The sequence below is a fragment of the Carlito syrichta genome, unplaced genomic scaffold, assembly GCF_000164805.1.
Source record: "Carlito syrichta isolate Samal-C Ts95f unplaced genomic scaffold, Tarsius_syrichta-2.0.1 Scaffold126411, whole genome shotgun sequence".
NCBI lineage: Eukaryota > Metazoa > Chordata > Mammalia > Primates > Tarsiidae > Carlito > Carlito syrichta.
This window is the reverse complement of record NW_007070507.1, coordinates 68,553-92,794: the sequence shown is the minus strand read 5'-3', so window position 1 is coordinate 92,794 and position 24,242 is coordinate 68,553. Positions and strand designations below refer to the sequence as shown.

The 24,242-nt window shown below is 59.5% G+C and overlaps 2 protein-coding genes across 6 annotated transcripts in view; one reads left to right on the top strand and one right to left on the bottom strand.

Moving 5' to 3' along the window:
- Positions 1–19,298, top strand: part of KCNAB2 (potassium voltage-gated channel subfamily A regulatory beta subunit 2) — a 106,380-nt gene extending 87,082 nt beyond the window's left edge. For 2 of the 5 annotated variants that reach the window (XM_021707793.1, XM_008048575.1), the window contains 12 exons: positions 130–209; positions 3,350–3,394; positions 5,465–5,509; positions 6,257–6,300; positions 7,757–7,843; positions 8,609–8,653; positions 11,966–12,051; positions 13,758–13,878; positions 13,954–14,048; positions 14,978–15,098; positions 15,451–15,539; positions 16,874–19,298. In XM_021707793.1, the coding sequence (XP_021563468.1) occupies positions 130–209; positions 3,350–3,394; positions 5,465–5,509; positions 6,257–6,300; positions 7,757–7,843; positions 8,609–8,653; positions 11,966–12,051; positions 13,758–13,878; positions 13,954–14,048; positions 14,978–15,098; positions 15,451–15,539; positions 16,874–16,963 (948 nt within the window). In that variant the 3' untranslated portion in view covers positions 16,964–19,298. The remainder of the gene's footprint in view (positions 1–129; positions 210–3,349; positions 3,395–5,464; positions 5,510–6,256; positions 6,301–7,756; positions 7,844–8,608; positions 8,654–11,965; positions 12,052–13,757; positions 13,879–13,953; positions 14,049–14,977; positions 15,099–15,450; positions 15,540–16,873) is intronic. The other 3 variants (XM_008048576.2, XM_021707794.1, XM_021707795.1) reach the window with 2 other exon arrangements.
- Positions 19,299–23,140: 3,842 nt separating this feature from the next.
- Positions 23,141–24,242, bottom strand: part of CHD5 (chromodomain helicase DNA binding protein 5) — a 59,187-nt gene continuing 58,085 nt past the window's right edge. Inside the window, exon 40 of the mRNA XM_021707791.1 lies at positions 23,141–23,521. Coding sequence (XP_021563466.1) covers positions 23,276–23,521 — 246 coding nt within the window. The 3' untranslated portion in view covers positions 23,141–23,275. The remainder of the gene's footprint in view (positions 23,522–24,242) is intronic.

The following is a 24,242-nucleotide window of genomic DNA, read 5'->3' as shown; positions in this document are numbered from 1 at the left end:
ATGGACCTGTTGCTGAGAGCTGCCATGTCTACACCTGGCCTGGGCACAAGGGAGGCCTCCCAGGCCATGAGGTTAGAGCACCCGGGTCATCCGCGGGCTGGCAGGACGGTGCCGGTTTTCTCGTTTCAGATGGCAGAGCAGCTTATGACCTTGGCCTACGACAATGGCATCAACCTCTTTGATACCGCGGAAGTCTATGCGGCTGGCAAGTACGTGTCTTTCTCATGGGAAAAGGCAGTGAGAACACCAGGGAGGAACCCAGCTCCCGGGGTCCTGCCACTCTCCTTCCCAAGCCCTCTGCCTTTTTCTTCAAACTCTAGATGGCTTTGGGAGGTCTTTTTTTTTTTTGAGTCAGAGTCTCACTCTGTCACCAGGCTAGCGTGCGGTGACATGCTCACGGCCACCCCAGCCTCCAACCTGCTGGGCTCGGGTGAGTTTTCTACCTCAGCCTTCCAAGTAGCTAGAACCACAGGCACATGCCACTATGCTCGGCTGATTTTTTGATTTACTGTAGAGACGAGGTCTCGCCAAGTTGCCCAGGCTGGTCTTGAACCCCTGGGCTCAGGCAATCCTCTCACCTCAGCCTCCCAAAGTGCTGAGGTGACAGGTGTGAGACCCCATGCCTGGAAGCTGTCATGGGGCTGGAATGACAGAACACTTGGACATGTTTACTTGCGGGAGGACCACGGTCCCTCTGGTACCAAAGATGCAAAGATGTGCTGATCCATAATTAAGCTGTTGTCACAGGCTTTCTTGACATACGGGTGACCTGCATTAGCCTCATGCACCTGTCTTGCTGGGCAATGCAGGCTGCAGGGCACGCAGGGCCCCTCGGAGCCAGGGAGGCCAGGCTCTGGCCAAGCGCTGTGGGGAGTGCTCCCATCTTGGCAGTGAACTTCCCACTCAATTATGTAAAAGCTCAGCCCTCTTCAACCAGGGCTGCTGGCTTCCATTTTAAAGCCGACTGTAATCAAATCATCCACTCTCCTGCATCGGGCTTCCAAAGTCAGCTTTTGTTTGTGAAATCATTTGCTGGCTCTCTCTCCCTGCTCCTTCTGGCCCCTCCTGGCCGGCGAGCCAAGTTCCTGTCAGCCAGGCTGGCTGCGGCCTGGCTTGCTGTGCCCTGAGGCTGTGGCATCGGCACCTGCTCAGTGGGCCCTGGGGAGTTCCCTGAAGCCTTTGCCCAAGGCCCCACCCAGAGCCTGGGAGCAACAGCCCTGGGGGCCTCCTCTGGGACTCCCAAACCTCCCCCAACCCCCTCAGCAGCCCTTCTGCCCCTCCTAAGGACGCAGCTCCTCCCACTCCCTCCAGAAGGCAGCAACTTCTCATCAGGGTGAAACCCGCTTCAGACAGAGTCAGACAAGCTAACATGAAGGGGCAGAAGTCAGCAAGCCCGTGCTGATGCCCACCCACAGGCAGCACCCAGCCTCTTCACTGGCCTGCCTCAGCCTGGGTTTTGCTGCCCAAGGGAGCATCTAGGAGGCAGCCTTGTGGACGGGACTTGTACGCTCCATGTCACAGCAGTCCCAGTCTGTTCCATGTCACTCACTGTCTCCACGCCCCCCTGTTAAGCTGGCCTCCCAGAGCTGGCGAGCTGGGCAGGCACACTGGGTCCCGGGCAGCCTCGGGGCTTCCCGGAAGCCACTTGCCAAACACTGAGGACCAGGGAGCAGCTTCCCCTCCGGTCACCATTGCTGCAGGAGCCCCTGCCCTGGCCCCTCAGCCACTGCGGCCTCTCTGTCCAGCCTGGAGCTAGCCAGCCTGTGTGCCCCCGCTGAAACCTCAGCCCAGCAGCGTCCTTCTGGGAGGCTGGGCACTGTGAGCCAGGGATGGGCAGGGAGAAACTGCTCTGGGAAGGGTCCCCGAGGGAGCCCCAGGGGTAGCGGCCAAGCACATGTCTGAGGCCCCCGCTTCTCATGCTGACACTAACTTGTGCACTTCCCAGAGACCTGCAGGATTTCTGTGTCCCCCTGGACAGAGACAAGTCCCAGTAAATTCATAGCCAGGGCCACAAGCAACAGCCATGGGTCAACTCACTACAGCTCCTGTAGCCCCAGGACACCTGCCAGCTCTTCTCTTTTCCTCCGTTGCTGATCCTTTGTCCAACAAATCCAAGACGAAGGAATACAAGCAAAGGCCCGGGCCGGGGGAGTTTTCTGTGCATCTTGACCATAAATGAGGAGCATGCAGACTGCGTGCTAAACAGCTTGCAAATCAGAGCCCATTATTTCTGAGTGGATGACTCAGGCGCTTTATAATTGGAATGTAGCACAGGGTATGGATCATTCTCCGTCTGTTGTTTTGCTCAGAAACATTCTGCTACAAGCAGAAAGTTCTCAAAAGTGAATCCAGCCCTCTATGCCAAGCGAGGCTGGAACAGCCCGCGTGTGCCCTGGCAGCCCCAGCTTGATGTGAGACACAGGGTGATGCCAAGCAGGGCAGACAGTGGTCAGCCTCGCATCTGCCTCTCTGCTATTCAAAAGCAGGAAACAGGACAGACACGTGCCACACGCGCACACACACGTGTGCACACGCACACACGCATATTGCATATGCACATGCTGTGCTGGAAATTCGGGCCCTGAATGAGTGTTGACAGTCCCAGAAAGCAGAGGATGTGCCTGATGAATAATTTACCTGTTTGGTGTTTTTGTTTTTGTTTTGAGTCAGAGTCTCATTCTGTCGCTCATGCTGGAGTGCAGTGGCATGCTCACGGCTACCGGAGCCTTCACCTGCTGGGCTCAGGTGATCCTTCCACCTCAGACTTCCAAGTAGCTGGAATTATAGGCATGCACCATCACAGTCAGCTAATTTTTTTGATTTATTGTAGAAACAAGGTCTCGCCAAGTTGTCCAGGCTGTTCTCGAACACTTGGACTCAGGCAATCCTCTCACCTCTGCCTCCCAAAGTGCTGGGATTACAGACGTGAGCCACCATTCCTGGCTTAATTTACCTCTTTAAAAAGATCCTTGGCTAGAGAGTTCACCCACCTAACGTTGCCTGGCATTTCCCCAGGGAAATGGGATGCTGGCCCTGCCTGCTTGCAGGACAGTGGCTTCTTCTGTCTCTGCCAGAGGTAGGCCATTATTGTCCAGGCAAGCAACTGCAGGGCACATGCCATAACCACCCCCAGTGAGGAAGTGACAAGTGTTCCCAGCCCCTTCTGACCAGGCTCAGGCCCTGCCTCTCTGGAATGAGCTCCCAGCCAGGGCGGGCATTAACAACCTGGCTCGCTGGCCCTAGTGGCATGTTCACAGAGGGACCAAAGTGGCCAATGGTCACGGTGGGGCTGGGTTTGATTTTTGGTTACGCTGTAATGAAATTACCATGTCTCTGCTTCATTTTGCAGGGCTGAAGTGGTCTTAGGAAACATCATTAAGAAGAAGGGTTGGAGGTAATTATTCATGGTCTCTGCTCTCTGTCCCCAGGATGGGTGGGAGGAGGCGAGGGACAGGCAGAGGCCCCAAGGGCTCCTGGGTGGGGTGGGCAGGGTCTGGGGGAGTGTTGGCTTTGACCGCTGGCAGTGAGAAGAGCACGAGCTTAGGAGTTTGCTCTTGTCAATTTACAACGGATGCCCAGGCCTTGTGCAGCCTTGTGCAGTCCCCAAATGTGACCTGCTGGGGAGTGGAAAGGAAAATTCAGTTCTCTGAGAGGAGGAGGTGACCGCTTAGGAAGGTGTCGGGGGAGACCAGCTTCATTGCCCACCCCTACCCTGACCCACCCACTCCCCCTTGTCCCAACTCACCCCCAGGGATCCAGAGGGCCAGGGTCCCTGACTGCAGCCTCAGTGCAAAAAGAGCTAGAAGTGGGAAGTCCCTGAACAGCCTGGCATGGTGGAAGCTGCAGCGGGGAACGGGGTGCAAAGGCCTCTTCCTCCGCCTGGAGCGCTAAGGCTCAGGGGAGCCAGGAGACCAGAGAAGGGACTCAGCACCAGGTGGACGCAGATTGGGCCCCACTCTCCGCCTGTGCACAGGACATTAGCAAGGGTCTCAGGCTCTCTGGAGTTCAGTGTTCTCTCTGTTAGGGGATGAGTGTCAGACCTCCCTGGTCAGTGGCCCCAGGTCTGTAAATCACCCACCCAGCTCAGGGCTGATACATTGCCCTCACCTGGGCGGTGACAGCCCTCCAGCACAGACCCCAGCTGCCTTTGTGTCCCTCGGGACTGGCACCCCAGGAGGTGATGGATCCCCAAGGGGGCGGATGGGGAGCCCGTTCACCCTGGTATCCCAGGAGCCTGCAGGCCCTTCTCAGACAGAGGTCCCACCCCCTCCTTGGGCTGGCTGAGCTGAGCCCCCGCCTGCACTCTGGGGCTCCCCAGCCCCTGGCCATAGCTCATCCAAAGGGGACCACATGTCTATTTTCAGAGCTGTCAGGAGCAGTTACACAACTGGGCCCCCTTCCCAGCCCTGCGCCTCTCAGAACTCCAGCACCCTTGCTGGCATCCTCCACCCTCCGACTTGGACCCCTGACATGCCTCCTCTTGCCCCATCAAAGTTGTCGCTTCTCAGCATAACGGACCTGAAATAAATTCCTCCCCACCCCATAATTAAAGGAAGGGCACATGTTGGCGGATCCCCTGGCCATCACAGGTGGACATGTACAGGGTACACACTGGACTACCCCTCGCCTGGGGGTAGCATGGCCCCTGCCAGGTCTTGGCAGTGGGTGGTGAGGAGGCCTCTCTGCTCTGGCCTTGACTTACCAGCTTCTGACCCGGAGGGAGAGAAACACAGCTGTGGGAGGTCATCGTCACCCCCTGGGGAGGGTATATGCTCCCTTGGGAAGGGTAAACTTCAAACGTGGCTGGGAGGGGCTGTCATCACCCCCCAGCCTGCCAGAGCGGAGCCATTTGCTTCCCGTGGCCCCAAGCCTGAGAAGTGAATTCCTCCCCTTTCCCCTGCTCAAGCCCACCCCCTCGGCGTGCTCAGCCTCAGTCACCCAGACCCATCAGCGTGGCCAGGCCTGGGCTGCCCGTGCCTCCGTCCTGCCCCCAGGCTCACCCCCACCAGGCATCCCACTCGGATTTCCTGAAACACCAGTCCCATTTAGTAGGGGATGATCCAGACAGCATGGCCCCTTGCCCCACCTCTTTCCATCTTCGGCTCATGCCAAGGACCCCCCAGAGTCCGCCCTCTGCCCACCGGCCCATGCCTGACCTCGGACCAGGGCTCCTGCGTTCCCTCTGACCAAGTCCATGCAGCCCTCGAATGCCCTGCACCACGGCTCCCTCCTGGCTTCTGGTGACATGGCTCATTAGGGGCACCAGTGACTGTCTCCGCTCCACGGGGACCCCAGGCTTGTCACGTGGTACACACTGAGTGACAGAGGAACTCCCATGTCACGCCCCGGCTCCTAGGTGGGAAGGCTTTTAGGACCCGTGTGAGAGATGAGGACGTGGGGCATGAGGGAGGACCCCCCCAAGGGCGTGGCCTGCTGACGCCCTCCCTTCTCTTCTGTTCTGCAGACGGTCCAGCCTCGTCATCACCACCAAGATCTTCTGGGGCGGAAAGTAGGTGCCGTTGCAGGCGATGCCCCTAGCCAGGATCGAGTGGCCGCTGTACCACATTCTTCAGAATCTCCTGATTTAGGAGGCTCCTGGGGGCTGAGGCGGGGCACAGTCGTCCTTGAGAAGGGAGGGTGTTCAGAATTCGTCCTGCGCAGGCCTGGGCCCAGGGCCGTTTCCTGTTCCCCATGCCCAACAGCTGCCTGCTGTGGCTGGTGCCCATCCCGAAGAGACGTCACATGCAGAAAAGAAGCTTTGGCCCAGTTTTCTTTTACTCAGACCTCATTTAATTTTGAATTTCATTTACATGAATTTTTTTTTCCTGACTACAGAGGTAACGCCATAAAAATTCTGGAAAACACAGAAAACGTGTGAACTGTCCAAACCACTCTAGACTCCCTGGGCTGCTGGTCTTCCCTACCAGCCTCCAGGTGTCTGGCTCTATGTTCCTCCTGGGGCTGGACAGACTTGGGTTCGTAGGAATTATAAATATGATTCATTCTTCATTTTTTTTTAATTAAAATCCATACCAAACAGAAGGGTAAAGCTGAGAAACAAAAACTCCCGTCTCCCACTGCCACCCTGCCTCCCCCAGCCCTGCGACCGGGCCCCTCCGGGCCCAGAGCCTCGGGTGTTTACCCCAGAGTGGGACTGCTGGCGTTGCCGTCCCGCTTTTCCCACCTAACGTTGCGTCACAAATATGCTCCCCCAAACCGCCTGCAACGTCCCACATGCTGTCGGCCTGTTTTTCAGGGCCGAGACCGAGAGGGGCCTTTCCAGGAAGCACATCATAGAAGGTGAGAACGGGCTCCGGCAGGACAGAGCCCCAAGCCCACGGGATCACCCCGGGACGCCGAAGTGAGGAAAGCACAGGGTCCCACCCACCGGTTACGCAGCAGAGGGCCCAGCCTGGACACCCGCTGCTCTGGCCTGACCCTCTCCATCCCCCCTAGGCAGGCACAGGGACCCTGCACAGAGGTGGGATGGCACCGTGGCTGGACACAGATGGGCCTGGGTTTCACTCCAGGCTTGGACTCTTCCTGGCTGAGTGGCCTCAAGCGAGAGGCATCTCTTCCCCAGGCTTGTGTCGCACTTCAGTAAAATGCACTTCAGGGTCCCCCAGGACTGTGGGAAGCCAAAGAGCCCAGGAAGAGCGGCACCCACAACCCAGGCTACACACTTGGAGTGCCTGGGTGGGCTGGGGGGGCTGATTGGCTAGCCCTGTGCTGTGTCTTCCCATCGTTGAAAATCACCCTTTGGGAGGCCGAGTTGAGTGGATTGCCTGAGCCCGCGGGTTCAAGACCTGCCTGGGCGGCGAGACCTCATCTCTACAATAAGTCAAAAAATCAGCTGGGCGTGGTAGCGCATGCCTGTAATTCTGGCTACTTGGAAGGCTGAGGCGGAAGGATCACCGGAGCCCAGCAGGTCGAGGCTGTGGTGGCCGGGAGCGGCCACTGCGCTCCAGTCTAGGCGACAGAGTGAGACTCCAACTCAAAAAAAAGAAAATCACTAGGGGCCAGGCATGGTGGCTCATGCCTGTAATCCCAGCACTTTGGGAGGCGGGGGTGAGAGGATTATCTGATGTCAGGAGTTCAAGAATAGCCTAAGCAACATGGTGAGACTTCGTCTCTACAATAAATTAAAAAATTAGCCGGGTATGGTGGCGCGCACCTGTGATTCCAGCTACTTGGAAGGCTGAGGCAGAAGGATCATGTGAGCCCAGCAGGTCAAGGCTGTGGTGATAGTGGCCATGAGTACACCACTGCGCTCCAGGCTGGGTGACAGCGAGACTCTGACTCAAAAAGAGAAATCACTAGGGGCCTTGCTGGGCCCCACCCTCCTCACCTCCAAATCCAGCATTTCCCCTGTTTCTCTGTGAGCTGCTCAAAGTACCAGTTGGGAGTTGTGTTTTAGACACTGTCACCTTCCATGTGACAGACGACAGGTGTAGCCTCCCTCTACGTGTAACGGAGTTGCCCCTGCTGAAACACAGGCCACCAGAAGGCTCAGGAACGGCCCCGGAGGAGGGTGGGCTGTAGGGGGTCCCCTTTCATTCTGTCACAGGCCACCTTCCTGTGGGAGGGAGCCCCACTCCCTGTGGCATTTCACAACCTCCCCGGCTGTCCTGAAGCTCCCAGCTGCCCGGGGCCACTTGTCCCCACACCTGGTTCCCTGAGCCGGGCCCAGGGAGAACCCAGCTACGTTCATGAAGATGTGGTGGCAGAAGTGATGCCCCCTCTGGTCTTTCGGCAGGTCTGAAAGCATCTCTGGAACGACTGCAGTTGGAGTACGTGGACGTGGTCTTCGCCAACCGTCCAGACCCCAACACACCCATGGAAGGTAGATGGTCCGCGGGCGTGCCTGCAGGTGGGGCCTGGGCGGTAGACGAAGGGGCTGAGGCTCTGCTGGCCTCCAGCACGGGCTCCTCGGGCATCCAGGTGGTAAGCGGAGGCCAGGCTGGTGGGGGGAGCCTTCCTCGAGGTGGCGGTGAGCTCCACCTCTGGTTGTCGGGGCCCCCCATTGGATGCACCCTGGCACCTCCCGGCGGGGTCCCTGTCCTTGCTCTGGGTCCAACCTGGCCGTTCCAGACCCTCGCTCCCTCCTGGGTTTGGAACCCAGTGGAATGTTCTCCCCACTCCACTGTCACTGTTTTGTAGCTAAATGAAGCTGTAGTATGAGGACGCCACACTGTGGAATTCTTTTCAATCATGTCCACGGGGGCGGGATTCTTAGGGGTCTGCTTTGCTCTGGGAGACAAGTGATTACACAGAGGAGAAAAGTCGTCCGGTGTCAGAGCTGCGGTTTTGGTTTCTTTGGCGTTTTTTATTCTTTCGATTCCCGTGGTCACAGCCCCTCCCGCTCCAGGCATCTCTTCATTTGTGCTTTGCTGCTTCAGGGGCTTGGAAAATTAAGTTGCGTTTCAGTTATTTTTTTCTTCATTTGTTTATATATACAATGACACGCACGCGTGTGTATATATTTTTCTTTTATGACAAAACGTGTATTCTGCACACGGTGATTTGCACCTCCCTCCAGCCTGTTGCGCCTCCCGGTGTTTCCACAGCGATAAACTCTGGTCTCTTTAAATCTTTCTTTTGTCGCCAGGGGACCCATTTAGTTCCTCCAAGTCCAGGACATTCATCATAGAAGGTACACAGGGCCCTCAGCCCAACTGGTGACTTCTGGGCCCACGCTGCATTTTATGAGATGGTGTTTTTATCTACACGGCTCTCACCCCCTTCCAATTCTCCATAAAATGCATAAGGGGAAAGGTCCAGGGGAACCTCTGGCAAGTGAAGGGAGGCGCAGGGTCCCCTTCTGTGCATGACGCCCCGCTCGGGCTTGCGCTGCTGCCGTCCGCGGTGGCTAGCCGGCCATCTGCCGGGGCTCCTCCGGGTCTGAGGACGCTGTGGTCCCACCTGGCCCCTTGGCCCTGGATGGTGCGATGGGAAGGGCTGGGAAAGACGAGGCGCGAACCCGTCAGGTACCCAGAATATGTGACACATCCCCTCCGTAGTTCCTATTCGCAAGGGACACCCGCCACACACTGTCCACTCACAGCCTGCTGCTTCTCAGTGGGCTCACCGGCTGTGTGTCCCCTCCGTGGGCTGGGTCCTCTGCCCTCCGACCTCATAGCCAGACCTCTCCATCAAAATGGAGTCATTCTCCTCCCAAGGGAACAGCCACCGGTGTGGGCAGAGTGCTGAGCGTAAGGGCAGCCTCTGGCCACACGCCGTCTCTCTGCCCTCAGCTCAGGGCCCTGGACCCCACCCCACAGGCATGCCTGGTCCCCCTGGGAGCTGGCTGTGTTCCACAGTGGACGGGCTCCTGCCTGCCACCTGGTGCTGCCATCTGACCCCTCCCATGTATTATTTGTGACACGGCAGGAGATGCCCTGGGTGTGGGCAGCAGCTGGATGGATTCAGTCCTCCTGCTTCTGTTCGACAGCATTAAATATTGAGGTGAACGGCACTTGTTCCAATTGTCCCTGTATCTGGGGCCACTGATGCCCTCACTTGGGCACAAGCTCAGAGTGCTCCTGCCTGTGGGTCACGTCTGACCTGCCTCTGCCAGATCCTCCGGGGCCCAGAAGCTTTTGCTGGACCTCCTCTAAGGACAGTTAGAGGCTTCTGTGGGCTCCTGCCCGCCTGCCCTACCTCCCCATCACTGCATGGAAGGGGCGCTGTGGGGCATCCCACGGTTTCACTGGCTGGTACCTTCGTGATGGGAGACTGGGAGGGAGATTAGGGGGGAGGGGCTGGCCATGGGGGCCTCTGCTTCCTCCCTCTGGCATGTGGACCTAAGCCTTGGCTGAGAAGAATTGGGAAGGTATGCTGCATGGTCACACGTGCCCGAGAGTGTTTCTAAAAGACTTCACAAGGCTGATCCAGCAGGAGCCTGGGCCCGAGATTAGGATGTGGTCAGAGACCCTCCTGGGACCCTCTGCTCCTCCTCAGACCTTTCAACCAGGCACCGTCCTCTTTCTTAAAGTTTGTCAGTGTTGGCACTTTGGGAGGCCAAGGCAGGAGAATTACTTGAGGCCAGGAGTTTGAGACCAGCCTGGGTGACATAGCGAGACCCTGTCTACAAAACATTTAAAAATTAGCCAGGCATGGTGACTCGCACCTCTAGTCCCAGCTACTTGGAAGGCTGAGACAGGAGGATCAATTGATCTGGGAGGTAAAAGCTACAGTGAGCTATGATTGCACCACTGCACTCTAGCCTGGACAACAGAGCAAGACCTTGTGTCTAAAGAAACAAAAACAAAGACTGTCAGTGTTGGTAGTTAAAGCAGGTGGCTCAGGGAGGTTCAGACTCCTTCCCAAATCCCCACCCCCAGGATTCCCAGGAGCCTGACTGTGGGAGGAAGCAGAGGGTAGGACCAAGCTTGCGGATATGGAAGCTGAGGTGTGATTTTCAGGGGTCCTGGGAAACCTGCTGAGACCAACGCCTAGAAGCCCCTGCAGCCTCCACTCCAGCCCTTAGGCTGCCCTGAGTTCCACTCAGGGTGACCTCAGCAGAGGGGCGCCAGGGACCCAGGATGGGTGGGAAGGCATGCCCTCCGTGACAGGTGGACAGGCAGCCAGCAGGGCCACTCTATGCCGGGGAAGGCTCCCAAGGCCTCGTGGCCATTCCAGGTGGAGCTTTCAGACAAACCCAGCTCTCTGCACCCTCCCCTAAGGAACGTCAGAAGCTCCTGCGGGCATGGAAGGGACCCCATGGGGCACCCCGTGGTTTCACTGGCTGGTACCTTTGTGTCCCACCCCCGACCGTTTTGGAGACCCCCAGCTTCCCCACAGCTGCAGCATAGAAGGAACAAGCCACTTAGGGAGAGGCAGGGACTTTCCGGGGCCACTGTTGTCACGTTGTTTTTAGAAACACTTTTCCCCCACTTTGACTTCCCACACTGCCTTTGGTGGTCGAACTTGCAAGCACTGTATCGACCACGAGAACCTGACGGACAGTCCCACACCCCGCAGAGCTAAGCGGCGTCTGAAATTGGAAAAGTGGAGGACAATTCTGTTTTTTAAATCACAACATCCCCCCGAGACTGAAGCAGCTGAGTTGGAACAATCGCTGGCAGATTTTTATGTCTCGAGAACATTTTTGAGTACAAGGAAGACTATTGTGTAATTCTATTACTTAAAAGGATGACTCGGGGTGGCAGCCATCCTTAGGACCGGGTAGGTGACAGCAAACCAGGATTCAGGTGGTTCCTGGAATCTGTAGCCTCAAAACAGCCCCACTCCAGCCCTTGGCCCCTGGTAGGAGGAGTGTCCAGAACCTGCGCCCCTGGGCCACCCCATGCGGGAAGCGGGGACTGCATCCTGGTACCCGGCTGGTGCGAGCCTGGCCGTGGTCCCTATGTGGCTCTCCACGCTTGCCTCTGGGCGTCCTGGATGTGAGAGGCACTCAGCCCTGCAGCCCCACCCTCTGAGACCATGCGCTGCCCTGAGGCCTGCCGTCTGTCCCTACAGATGCCACCATCCCCTCTCCACCCAGTTCTCTAGACTCTAGAGCCCAGAGCAGGAACCAGAAACAGGCAAGAGCAAGTGTCCTCCCATCGCCTCGAGCCAGTCTGCCTGTCACCTTCATCCTTTCGGAGTGATCGGGGTCCCTGACCCCCCCCCCGTTCTAGAGTCTTGAGTCCCATGCTTTGATCTCATCTTGCCATCCCTCTAATCTGCCATGGAAACATCACCATCCGTCTATCACCCATTTCCCCAGGATTCCGTGCAGCCTGTGTCTAGCAGGGGAAACTGCTCTCACGACAGCTTCTGGGATGGCAGGCCAGCTTCTCTGTCACCCTCCCATGCCCTCTCAGAGCCAGGAAGTACACTGCTTGCAAGACGTCTTTGCAGCCCCTCCCTCCCTGGCATCCCACCTGCACCTGCAGAATGTCCCAGGCTGGGCCTCATGCCCCGGCTGTCCCCCACCTGGAGTTCCCTTCTCTCCTGACAGAGACTGTCCGCGCCATGACCCACGTCATCAACCAGGGCATGGCCATGTACTGGGGAACGTCGCGCTGGAGCTCCATGGAGATCATGGTACGGTGACTGCTTGGTGCACGTGTCCATGGCGTGGGCTGCTGGCCCAGCCGTGTGGAAAGATCCCTGGGCTCGGGCAGGTTCTGCGCTGTTGGTCCCAACTGTGCAGTAGCCAGGCACTAAAAGGGGGACAGCATGGCAAAGTTGGGGGGTTATGTCTGCAGGCCTCACAGACACGGGGCTCGTTGTGATCCTGACATTGTATGGCGCTGGACAGATTTCTTAACCTCTCTGTGCCTCAGTTTCCCTACCTGTGGAATAAGTGTGCTAGCATGACCCCTCAAGAGGCTGTTCTGAGGATGCCAAGAGAACCCTCTTAGCAGAGGTCCCAGAGCTCAGCAAACATCCAACAGCGATAACACTGCCAGTCTCTTGCGCTGCGCTTTTCTGATGCCCCAGGTACTGACGTTAAGATGTGGACATTGAGGCACAGAGAAATTAAGTAACATGCCCAAGGTCACACAGCTCAGGCAGAGATTGACCCCTGGGCTGTGCAACTCAGAGCTGGGGCTGCCCCAGAACATGATCTGGCCTTTGGGACCCCAGGCTCCCATCTCATCACTCAGGGTATTTCCCCCTCACCTGCATTCTCAGGAAGGAGTCCACTAGCTGTCATTTTTCTCCATGGGAGTGGGAAGAGGCTGAGGGCGGGGTGGTTTCTTGATATTTCCGGGGTCTCTGGGAAGGGCCAGCAGGTTGCCCTGATCTCAAAGGCTGAGAGTGGAGGGTGCGGGAGAGGGAGAGGCCTGGGCTGGCCTCTTGGCTGAATGGCTCTCCTGGCCTCCAGCCTCCAGCCCCAGGCCAGCCTCAGTCCTTCCCATGCCCGCCTCCCAGATTCCCAGCATCCCAGTCTTGCTGGGAGGTAGCTTCTCTTCTAGCAAGACCCAGAGTTCTGCTTCATGAAAGATGTTCAGCAAGATTTTCATTTCAAATTAAATATGACCATAGAAGCCCCAATATCAATAGGCCTCTGATGTTTGTGGCAGTAATGGACATTTATTCTACATTTTTCTGGAGCTGTCTGAAGCCAGCACTGAGCGTGAAGACGTGTCACTCTCATTACCCCCATTTCACAGATGGGAAAGCTGAGTTTCAATCCAAAGGGGAAAAGGACCTCAGGTGGCCGCAGGGCTTCCCCATGAGTGTCTAGAGGCATCAGCCTGGCCCACACCCATCCGGTGGAGGCAGCAAGAGAGTCTGTCCAGTAGAGGCCTTGAGATCCAATCACAGAAATGGGTGGATGCCCGCTGCTGTCCCCTCCTGACCTAGCGTCTCCTGCCATCATCCCAGACCCAGGCCCCAGGGTGGTGGTCACAGTATACACTGTCGGAGCGCAGCCAGCAGGCCCAGTGCTCACCTGATACCAGGACTGCTGTGAGGGTGCAAACACCCTTGACTCCTCTGACACTCTTGATAGATGGGGAAACTGAGGCTGAGGAGTGAGCCCCTTGCCCGAGGCCACCTAGCCAGCAAGTGCCAGGACCCTAACCTCACTACTGCATCGGGCATCCCACGGGCCCTTCAGCCTGGGAGCCCCAAGACCCACCCCCTTTTCTGGGCTCGCAAGCTCTCACAGGCTTCTAGGAGAGCTGTGAGTGCTGGGGCCTGGGTGGGAGATGCCTCGGTGTCCCGTCCCCTGCTGCCCCTGCATCTGCCTAGGCCCTCTGACTGGCAGGGGCCACCTGGGCCCCTTCTTGCCCCCACAGGAGGCCTACTCAGTGGCCCGGCAGTTCAACCTGATCCCACCCATCTGCGAGCAGGCCGAGTACCACATGTTCCAGCGCGAGAAGGTGGAGGTGCAGCTGCCTGAGCTGTTCCACAAGATAGGTGGGCACCGGCCCTGCCCCCGCCCCCCTCCTGCCCTCAGGCTGGGGCTTGACTTTGCTTGGTTTCCTCTCTCAGGAGTGGGCGCCATGACCTGGTCCCCTCTGGCCTGTGGCATCGTTTCCGGAAAATATGACAGCGGCATCCCACCCTACTCGAGAGCCTCCTTGAAGGTGAAGGAGTGGCTGGGAGGCGGGGCAGGGGTCGGGGAGGGGACAGGCACTTTGGAGAGGTGGGACCTTGGGGCAGGCTGCCTTGGTACTGGGCGGGGCTTCCCCAGGCCACGGCTGCCCCCGCCTCTCGGCCAGGGCTGGCTTCCTTGGCAAGAGAACACGGAGCCCCTTCTGGGCTGACCCCGGGTCTGGAGAGGCCAACTCCCTTGTGGGATGTGCCCCAGAGGGGGAGCCCTCTTCATGCGCCCACCTCTGCTCCCCACTGTGGTTCAACCTTCAAGCGTGGGCTGGATCCGAAGTGACATTTGGGGCACCCCTGGACACTCCCCCACTCTCCACCATCACTGAGACCTCCGGAGCTAGACCCAGGGCCTAGGGCTGCAGAGTTGCACAGAGGCGACCCCGGGAATGGCCACCTCCTCTCCCATGCTCCCCTCTGGGGTGAGGACTAGGGCAGAATAAGGAGCAGGCCGGCAAAGGCCTGCCCAGCCAGCCTGACCCCTTGCTGGAGCCCCCAGCCCTGGGGTTCCATGCCTGGCCCTCCACTTCTTCCCAGCCCACAGAAAGGGCAGGGTGCCCCTAGAAGGCCCTGCAATCCTGGGGGCAGGGCCCAGGGAGACTGCCCTGGGGTCGGGGGAGGCCACCAGGCTTCCCGGGAGAGGGGAGGTCAACCCCCACCTCCCTGTCCTGGTTCTGGGGTCTGGCCAGCACCCCGCAGGCTGTGCGTTCTAGTGTGGGCATGCCCGTCCTTCTGCTGGCCAAGGTCCACTGCCCTCCCTGCCCTGTAGCGTAGGTGGGTGCTACTCGGCCTCCAGGTGAAGGCTACAGCTAGGGAGAAGGACCAGGAAGGACGCAGACCGTCAGCCATCTGCGTGTGGAGGTCCAGGTGACCGTCCTTTCACCTGTGGCTGTGCCCCTCTCCCAACCAGGGCTACCAGTGGCTGAAGGACAAGATCCTGAGCGAGGAGGGTCGACGCCAGCAGGCCAAGCTGAAGGAGCTGCAGGCCATTGCCGAGCGCCTGGGCTGCACCCTGCCCCAACTGGCCATCGGTGAGGGGCTGGGGTCTCCATGGGGCCGGCATCCCTGGGGAGAAGGTGGGGTTCCTGAACGTCTGGGCTGCATCTTGCCCCAGCTGGCCAGAGGTGAGGGGCTGGGGTTGCCATGGGGCCAGCATCCCTGGGAGAAGGTGGGGTCTCTAAGCGCCCGGGGTACACCCTGCCCCACTGGCCAGGGGTGAGAGGCTTGGGTCACCGTGCAGCCAGCATCCCTATGCTGGAGAAAGATGCGGGATTCCCCAAACAACATCCCCCAGCTGGGCACAGGCAATGGGGCTCTGAGGGAAAGGGTTGTATCCCATGACCCTGGGGAGATGACCCTCATCCCAGGTCTTGCTGCCCCCAGCCTGGTGCCTGAGGAACGAAGGGGTCAGCTCGGTGCTCCTGGGGGCGTCCAACGCAGACCAGCTCATGGAGAACATCGGAGCAATACAGGTGAGGGGCGTCGCAGGCAGAGCTCCACTCCTGCCACTCGGTCCAGTGCATTTGTGGAGCTCCTCTGCACGCCAGGCTCGGTCTAGGCACGGGGGTCACGCCTTGGCTCACCAGAGAGCCTCAACAGGGACCCAAGGGAAGGAGGAGGTTATAATATGTGCTGGGAGTGACGAGCACTGTGGGAAGGAAGTCAGGGACGGGGAGGCGGGACAAGGCAACTAGGGACAGGAAGTGGTTGCTCCTCGGACCCAGTTTAAAGGCAGCTGTCTGGCTGGACATTGTCATCCCAGCACTTGAGGATCACTTGAGCCCCAGGAGTTTGAGATCAGCCTGGGCAACATAGCAAGACTCCATCTCTACAAAAAAATCAAAATTAGCCAGACGTGGTGGTGCAGACCTGTAGTCCAAGCTGCTGGGGAGGCTGGAGCAGGAGGATCGCTGAGCCCAGGAGTTTGAGGCTGCAGTGAGCCATGATCATACCACTGCCCTCCAGCCTGGGCGACAGAGCAAAACTCTACTTTTTAAAAATTAAGTCAATAAAAGGGGTCTTGTCAAGTGAGCTTGTTGAGAAAGTGGTGTTTGAGCAGAAGCTTGAAGAGGTGCAGAGTGAGCCATGCAAACCCATGGGGGAAGAACCTTCCAGGCAGCAGGAACGGCCAATGCAAGGGCCCCAAAAGAGGGAAAAGGGCTGTGGGCCTGGAGCAGAGGGTCAGACCCTGAGAGTGTTGTGCCCCCTAGGGACGTGTTTCTTCTGAGATGGGAGCCATGGCAAGATCTTGAGCAGAGGAGGGGATGCCCCAGCTTAGCTTTTCAAGGGAGCCTTCTCTCCCGAAGCTAAGGAACTTGGTGGGAAATGACAGCCGTCTCCTGGGGAGAGGTGGCTTTGGTTTGGAGATGGGAGTGGTGGTTGGATCCTGGGTGTTGGGAAGGTGCGGCCATTGGGACTGGCTGGTGAGCCGGACACCGGGGTGAGCCAGAGCAGAGCCAAAGTCACCCTGGGGCTTCTAGCACGTGAAAGGGGGGCATGGCGGGTTGTCGAGACAGGCATGGCTGGGAGAGCAGTTTGAGAGCACAAAAACCAGGTGTTTGGACCTTGGAATCATGTGCATTTTAAGCCACTGTTGCCATCACCAGAACCTTTCAGAAGGTTCTGAAGCACCCTGGAGTTTAAGGGGGAGGGTATGGACCCAGGCATGCTTCCTCTCTGTCCAGACTTCTGGAACCCTGAAACAGCATCCTCTGTCTGCATCACTTGGGGCCCAGATGCAATGATGAGGACGGGCCTGGACCAGGCTGGTCTCGGTGCCCAAGAATTCTGCTTCTTGTCCTTGCAGGTCCTCCCCAAACTGTCATCTTCCACCATCCATGAGATTGATAGTATCTTGGGCAATAAACCCTACAGCAAAAAGGACTACCGATCCTAAGACGCCCCGCCCGCCTGCTCGGACAGTTTCCGTTTCCCTCCTAGTCTCTGTTCGCTCGCTTAAGCTGTTTTGAAGCCAAGTGCAGAGTGTGGTTTGCATCAAAGAGAAACACCACGCCGTGACGTCATCGGGACATAAACTCCCAAGTTGCTGCCAGACACCACCCACTGCTTCGCCAGACAACACGGAAGTCGGATCTGTGCCGGGGCTGCTGTTGTTTAGGAAGGACATTCAGGCAGTCCCACCCAAGCCCGTCGCCGCCGCCCATCCTCCAGGGAGAGACCACCCAGCTTTCTCCGAGCCACAGCCTTCCCCAGAGATCCCCAGAGTCAAAGCCAGGCCAAGGGCTAGCTGGATCCCCGGGGCAGGCAGGGCCCTCCTCTCCTCTGCTGAAAACTCCCACCCAGTGTTGGGGGAGGGGAGAGGGGTCTGGCCCTTCCCAGGGGGGCCCCCTCTGCCAGGGTCCTGTAGCTGGGTCAGGGTCTTCCCACAGGGGTCTTCCTCAACCTCCTCCTTTCCAAGGGCTCCAGGTACTTTCTGGGGGGCCTGACCCCAGATTCCTCCCCTGCCCAAGCTGCCCAGTGGATCTCAGCAGGGGCCACGTCTACAAGCTGACCCTTGACCCTCACACCCACCACAGGGGACTGGCTCTGCAATTTGGGACCCCCAAGAAGCACAAGGTCCGGTTTCTAGCTCACTGTCCCACCCTGCACACCAACAATGAGCCTCATGACAGGGAAGCTGAGTGCAGGGGGCCCAATGACGGAAGGCCCTGTGGTTGGTTGTGCACTCTTAGCTAGATGGGGGCTGCTGACCACAGCATGGGCAGGCAACAGCGGGCAGGGCCCGTGTGCACAGGGCCATGTTCCTCTTGGTCCCTGGAGACCCTCTTCCAGCCTCCCACCCCTACCCAGGCCTCTGTTCTGCACCGGGAAGGTGAGCTTGGGTTTTGCAGAGACACCCCACTGAGATCCTTTCAGTAAGCCAGTGTCCCTGGGGTGTTCTGTGCTGCAAGCCCAGGGGCTAGGGGCTGTTTCCCCCGCTGCAGCCCCCTGAAATGGAGGAACAGACCTCAGGAAACCCCTCCCTGGAGAGATGGCTGGGCTAGTCATCCCCTTCCACACCCCCCACCTGGAACGGAATGGGAGAGGGAGGGAGGGCCAGGCCCAAGTGCAGCCTGGGGCTGGGCGAAGGGTGAAGCCACAAAGTCTGCAGGGGTGGGGGCTCCACTCAAAGGCCCAGTCCTGGGGTCCCAGCATTTGCCAGTGAAAGGGAGGCAGGCTCCACAGAACCCGTCCCCGCCCTGCACTTCGCCAGCTGGCTCTGTAGGGGACCTGGGCCTCCTGCCCCCCGGGGCACCCCCCTGCGTGGGCACATCTGCTCCCGCCTTGCCCTGGGATGCGCTGCTGTTCCCAGCGGGCCCCGCCCTGCTGTTCTCCAAGGGCTGCGAAGCCACAGAGACCAGGGAGAGGGGCCGAGGGGGAGGGGCGTGGCTTCCTCCATTCCTGACCCACTTCTGACCTGAAGGCGAGAACCTCTGCCCCTCCTCGTAGACCCAGCCCCTGGGGTCTTCTCCACCAAGACCTGCTCCAGCTTGGCCAGAAGCCGCCCCGGGGGCACGGGAAGGGGGCAGCACCCCACAGGACAAGGCCCTGCAGTGGCCAGTGGTGCTGAAGGGATAGAGGGCCCCCTCCCCCTGCGGACAGGGAGGGCGGCTGGGCCTGTCCACACAGCTGCCCTGGCCCTTCCTACAGCTGGGACGTGGCCCAGAGCCTGCGGTGGCTCCTGCGGTGGGGGCCGCTGCTCCCGTGAGCCACGACTGGGAACGCCGAGTCCCCTGCGAGGCCAGGGCCCCAGCGCAGGACCCAGGCAGCCCCTGGCCCAGCTCCCACAACCTGGTCTGAGGTTCCCCGTTTCTTCCACATCCTCCTGCAGGCAGGATGGGGGGGCTCTGCCTCCTGGGGGCGGGTCCCCCAGCTCAGGAGGGGGCAGAGCGGGGGAGGGGTGTTGGATGGAGAAGGGACAAAGGCCAAGGGCGGTCGGAGCCCAGACCCAGAGGAGTCCCCTACACCCCGTTTCCCACCCTGCCTTGTGGGCAAGTCCCGGGTCCAAGGAATGGCGGGGCTTTCTCCTGTCTTCTGCCCCGGCCCAGTCCTGTAAATAACGTGCTTTTTCTCTCCCCCGCCTTTTTTTTTTAACAACCATGGTTCCTCCGCTAATCGCATCCCCTCCCAGGCAGAGACTGCCACATGCCTTGAGCTTCCAAACGAGACTCAGACCGAGACACGGCCACCATATTTATGGAATGACAAAATAAAGCCCAAGTCCATCGGTCTCCGCGCCTTTTTGGTACCTCTCATTTCCTCGGAGTCAGGACAGCACAGGAGGAGGGAAGAGGCTTTGACTGCAGGAACTTGGGCACCAGGTCCTCCCCGAAACCTGAGCCTGCAACCCAGGGTGGGTGGGGAGGAAGGGGCCGGGCAAGAGGCGGTGATCGGGCACAGAGGCTGGGGACGGGGTGGTCAGAAGGATGCAGCCAAGGGGTCCTGGGGGTGGGATGCCTCCTCGGCTGCCCCCAACACAGTCTCTGTGGCCACCTCCAAGGGCCCCAGGCCGGCTCTGGGAAGCCGCTGTACCCTCCGGGGAGCCAGCTGGTAGCTGCTCTCGCGAGGACAGCAGTCAGGGCCTGAGGAGTCCCAAGAACTGTCACGGCGTGTACAAGTACGGGTAAGGGGGCGGGGCCCCAGCACACCCTGCCCAGGCAGCCCTTCCCAGTGAGCCCAGGTGGGAGAAGTCCAGGAGGCACCCCCATCCGGCTCCCGTTCTGAATCTGTACAGAGCTTTTAAAAACACTCTTTGATTCAATCCTTTCCCGAAGGATTTATTAAAACACAGAAAACCAAAACATACACACAGAGTACGAAGTAAAGGTGACTGTGTCAGCTACAGTCTGTCCAGCCGCTCCCGAGGGTGCATGGACAAGTCATGACTCACGGGGGGCTCAGCGTGGCCCCCGGACCCTCCTGGCTTGCCCGAAATGCCCAGCCCCTCCTCAGGCCAACCTGAAGCTGTGCCTGGGGCAAGGGGCCAGCCGCTCTTAGCTGGGCCAGGTGCAGGGCCTGGGCGGGTGGGGTCCACTCTCTCCACACCCCCAAGCTCAGACCCCACGGGCAGGCGGGACCCCTCCCTCCTTTCCAGGGAGGCTCGGGTCCCATCTCTATGTGAGGAGTTCAGGACACACATACACACCCAATGGGCCCTTTCTGGGTTATCGCACCTAAAAAAATACTTTGTTTTAAAAAAACCTGAAAAGGGAAAAAAATCCAAAAACACAATGCCAATGACTTTGGGCTGATGCACCACCTGTAAACTTTCGGACATACGAAACAGGCCGGAGCCAGCTTCCGGGTCTACACAGAGAGCCTGGGGCATGGACCATCTGCCAAGACCTGGGTGGAGGGAGTGTCAGTCCCGCCCCCCTTCAAGCCCCTCTCCTTGCCCGCTGTGCCTCAGCACACACTGCAGGCTGCATGTGACCAACCTGACCAGCCCAGCTACCAGCTCCCAGGTCCCCGAGCCCACCCTCCCAAGCCTGCTTTGGGCCTTTACATGTTCTGGGACCGGAGACAGGAACAGGGGCTGCAGCTGTCACTGGGCCAAGCCTGGGCCAGCCCCTGACCCAGGCAGAGGAGCACCCAGAGGACTCTTGGGAAGGCAACCCTGACAAGGAGGAGGACCCTGGTCGTGCCAGACAGGGAGGGTCCAGGCCTGGGAGAAGCCAAAGTTGTAGAAAACAAAGGAGCATCCGAAGGTGGCCTTCAGGAGGAGAGAGATGCTTCTGAGTCCGGCGTGTACCAGAGGAGGCTCCCAGACTGAGACTCCAACCCGCACACCTGCATCACCACGAGAGTCCACCGGGCAATGCCTTCCGAGACCTTTGGCCCAAAGGTGCTTCAACAGAAACCCTACTCAGCACTGGTTAAATAATAAAGTGGCTGGAAACATAAACACACAGGCTGGCGCTCCAGGATCACACTTGTGCACAAGGACCCTGATTCTGCCAACAAAGTCAAACCCAGCCCGAAGATGCCAGAGACATGGACATCACCTCGTGCCCCCACTTGTGACAGGAGACAACAAACCAAGACGACAACATTCTTCAGATTCTTTCTCCTCTCCAAAACAGATCAACCAGAAACTTGGTCCCCAACACTGGGTGGCCCTGCTCTTGGGGCCGCTGGGTGCCGACCACGGGTGGAGACTACGGCCCCTCCTGGACCTGGTGGTGCAGGGGTCCCAGGCCAGGTGCTCAGGTCAGGCTTCGCATGGGTGCTCGCCTCGAGCCTGGCAGGGGACGGGGAGCCTGGGCAAAGCCTGGGAAGGAAGCAGAGAAGGACGGACAGCGGTAGTTTTCCTGGGAGAAAGGGCTGGCAGGGTGGAAATGCAGATCCCTGCCCTGCCCGCCACAACTCCAGGCCTGACACTCAGGACCCATCCACTGTGGCCGGGGAAGGTGGGCACTGTTCCCAACAAGGCCAATTCCAGTGCTGACCACTCACTGGTTTGGGAATGACGGCAGCACGGGGTTGGGGCTGAGCCCATGGCCGGTCAACTCGCCTGCAGCTGAGCCAGGAGCCTTTGCAGGGAGGCACTGGCCACAGGACACAGCACACGTGGATAAACCACACCCTGAACGGCCCCACTCCCCGCGGGGCGGCCCTGCCCCAGGGGGCGTCAGCCACCCTACATGTGTGTCCTGGAAGCCTGGGCTGCACTCAGACCTGCTAACAATCCTCTCTGCTCTAGGGTCCTCCCCACTCTGTTCACCCGCAACACCAGGGCCGGGCTGGCCTTGGCGAGCAGAATCCAGACTGGAGCGAGAATGCCAAGATGGAAGGGGTCTTGGGGGTCCAGCTCTCCAGGGCTCAGAAAGGGCCGCACCACAAATGAAGACGTGGGATTCCGTGAGGGCTGGGCCATCGCCCATGTCCACGAGACAAGCCAGCAAATCCTGACCCCAGCCCTGGCCCCCCGTCGGACCCAGAGATGCTGTGGCCCCTCACGCCTTTCCAGGGAGCTGGGTCCAAGCCCCTGGCAAGCACCCCAGTCCCAGGCCCCCCTGGGCTCTCATGCAGCCACTACCAGACGATCCCAGATCCTGTACCTGGGACACCTTTCCCTGGGACGCTCCCAGCTCAAGGCTCAAAAAAAACCCTCCAGGCTCACCTGGGGGCAGGGGTATCAGACTCAGACAGGCCCAAGGCTTGGCCCGCTCCCCTCCCCCTCCCTAACTTGGGCCATTCCATGGTACTAGCAGCTGGGGCAGAGGATCAGGGGCAGGAGGGGCCGTGGAACTCAATAATCCATGTGTGGGAAGACGGTCCTGGGATTCCAGAGTGTCCCTGGCAGGACACCCAGGGGGCTGGACTGGGAGGAATCTGCGGAGGCCCCAGGTCCAGTCCCGGCCTCCAAGCAGAGCTCTCCCCACGCCTTCCGAGAACTCAGCAAGGGCAGCTGTGGCCCCTGCCTCGGACAGGAAGGGCGCAGGAAGGCCTCTCCAGGGGCAGGAGATGGGATGAGCCCAGGCAGCTGTGGTCCAGACCACTGTGCACAGGGGGGTTTGTACCTGGAGGCGGGTGGGGCAGGCTTCCCGGGTACAAGGCAGGGCTAGGGCCTCCTGGGCCACTCAGTACCCATGACTTGCTGGAATGCTATCACTACCCATAACCACATCTCCAGCAGAGGGCAAACCCCAAACCTTCCCAGCAGCAGCTCTCTCCCTCCCTCCCCTGAAGCACACATGTCCACCTGCCATGAACCAGCCAGGGCCACAGGCCTTCCACTGGTAACACAGAGTCCGGAGCCTCCAAGACAGGCGGGGCCAGGGACAGACACCTGCTGACAGCCCCTTCCCTACAAGGAGAAAGCCAAGGCCCAGCAGTCTCCAGCCCCAGCGGGAAGGAGGTGGGACAACGCCCTGGAGGAACCTGGACATCAGCAGGGTCTCCACCATGGGGCTAGACAGCAGCTTCCCAAACCCGCCTGGTTGGGGGCACCCCAAGAGGGCAGGAGGCGGGAGCAGGAGAGCAGTCACACAGGTGCAGACAGGTCGGGGTGGGGCACACTGAGGGCTCCCAGGGCGCTGACCAGGCACTGCGTCCTCCCCTGCAGGCCCAAGTGCCAGGATAGCGCCAGGCTTTGTAAGTGCTGCAGGGTAGCATCCTCCATACGTCATCCAACTCTGATCAGGACAAACCGGCTCAAGTCTTCAATAGGAAAGTGCAAAAGATGTACACATACATGAAGTCTCTTCTACGAAGTCGTCTGGAGAAGGTGGCGGAGGGGCACGTCCGGCGTGGCTGTGGGTGACGCTTGCGGAAGAACACTTGAATTATGATGAGGTGGCACTTCTGGGCTGGGGCCCAGCCGGGCTGGGCCTTGTCCTCCATGTGATGGCATTACTCGGCTTCCCTTTGGGTCCCAAGATGGCACTGGCTCCTTAAAAAGCGGCAGCTTTTCTCTCCCGTGGGGTTCGGGCAGGTGGCCCGGCAAACGCAGCTGCAAAAAGCAGGTCAGGGGGTTCCTGTCATCAGAGGGGGCTCCCGGGCCATGACCTCCCTGCCAGCAGCAGCCCAGGAAGCGGCATCCCGGACGGGCAGCCCGCCAGCAGCCGCTCTGGAGCCTCCACCGTCCGGCGACTGTTCTTGCGGGGACAAGGGGACCTGGTGGAGGCCAGTGGCCCCAGTGAAGGCGGCCAGGGAGAACTGGCAGTTCCTCCAGAATAAGTGCCCCTCTCCGGCCAGTAAACCCTCAACCACCCTCCTATCCTGGCAGGAGGTGAGGGCGTGAGACAAGAGGTGATACCCGCCATGGGCAGAACAGGGGAGGCAGAACAGGGGAGGCAGAACAGGGGAGGCAGGACAGGGCTCCATGTGGGGGCAGCAGTCTCTTGAGTCACCGCTGGGGACGCGTGGGTACACCGGCACACACGTGCACGCCCAGGAGCACGCCCAAGTCTGCTGGCCCCTGCACGTCCTGCCGCACCAGCCTCCCAGTGGGCAGACACACTGCTGGAAGGTGGTCCCAGGGCAAAGGGGGCAGGATAGAGGGGCTCCAGGCAAGCGGGTGACTCAAAGCCGCCAAAGGCAGGGAAGGCCCCGAGGCTTAGGGACGTCAGCCAAGCGCGGGCGCGGGGCTGACTCCGGCCAGGCCGGATTTACGCTGGGGAGAAGGCCCAGGACAGCCGGGCGGTGGAAGACGGTGGCGGGGGAGCAGCCGG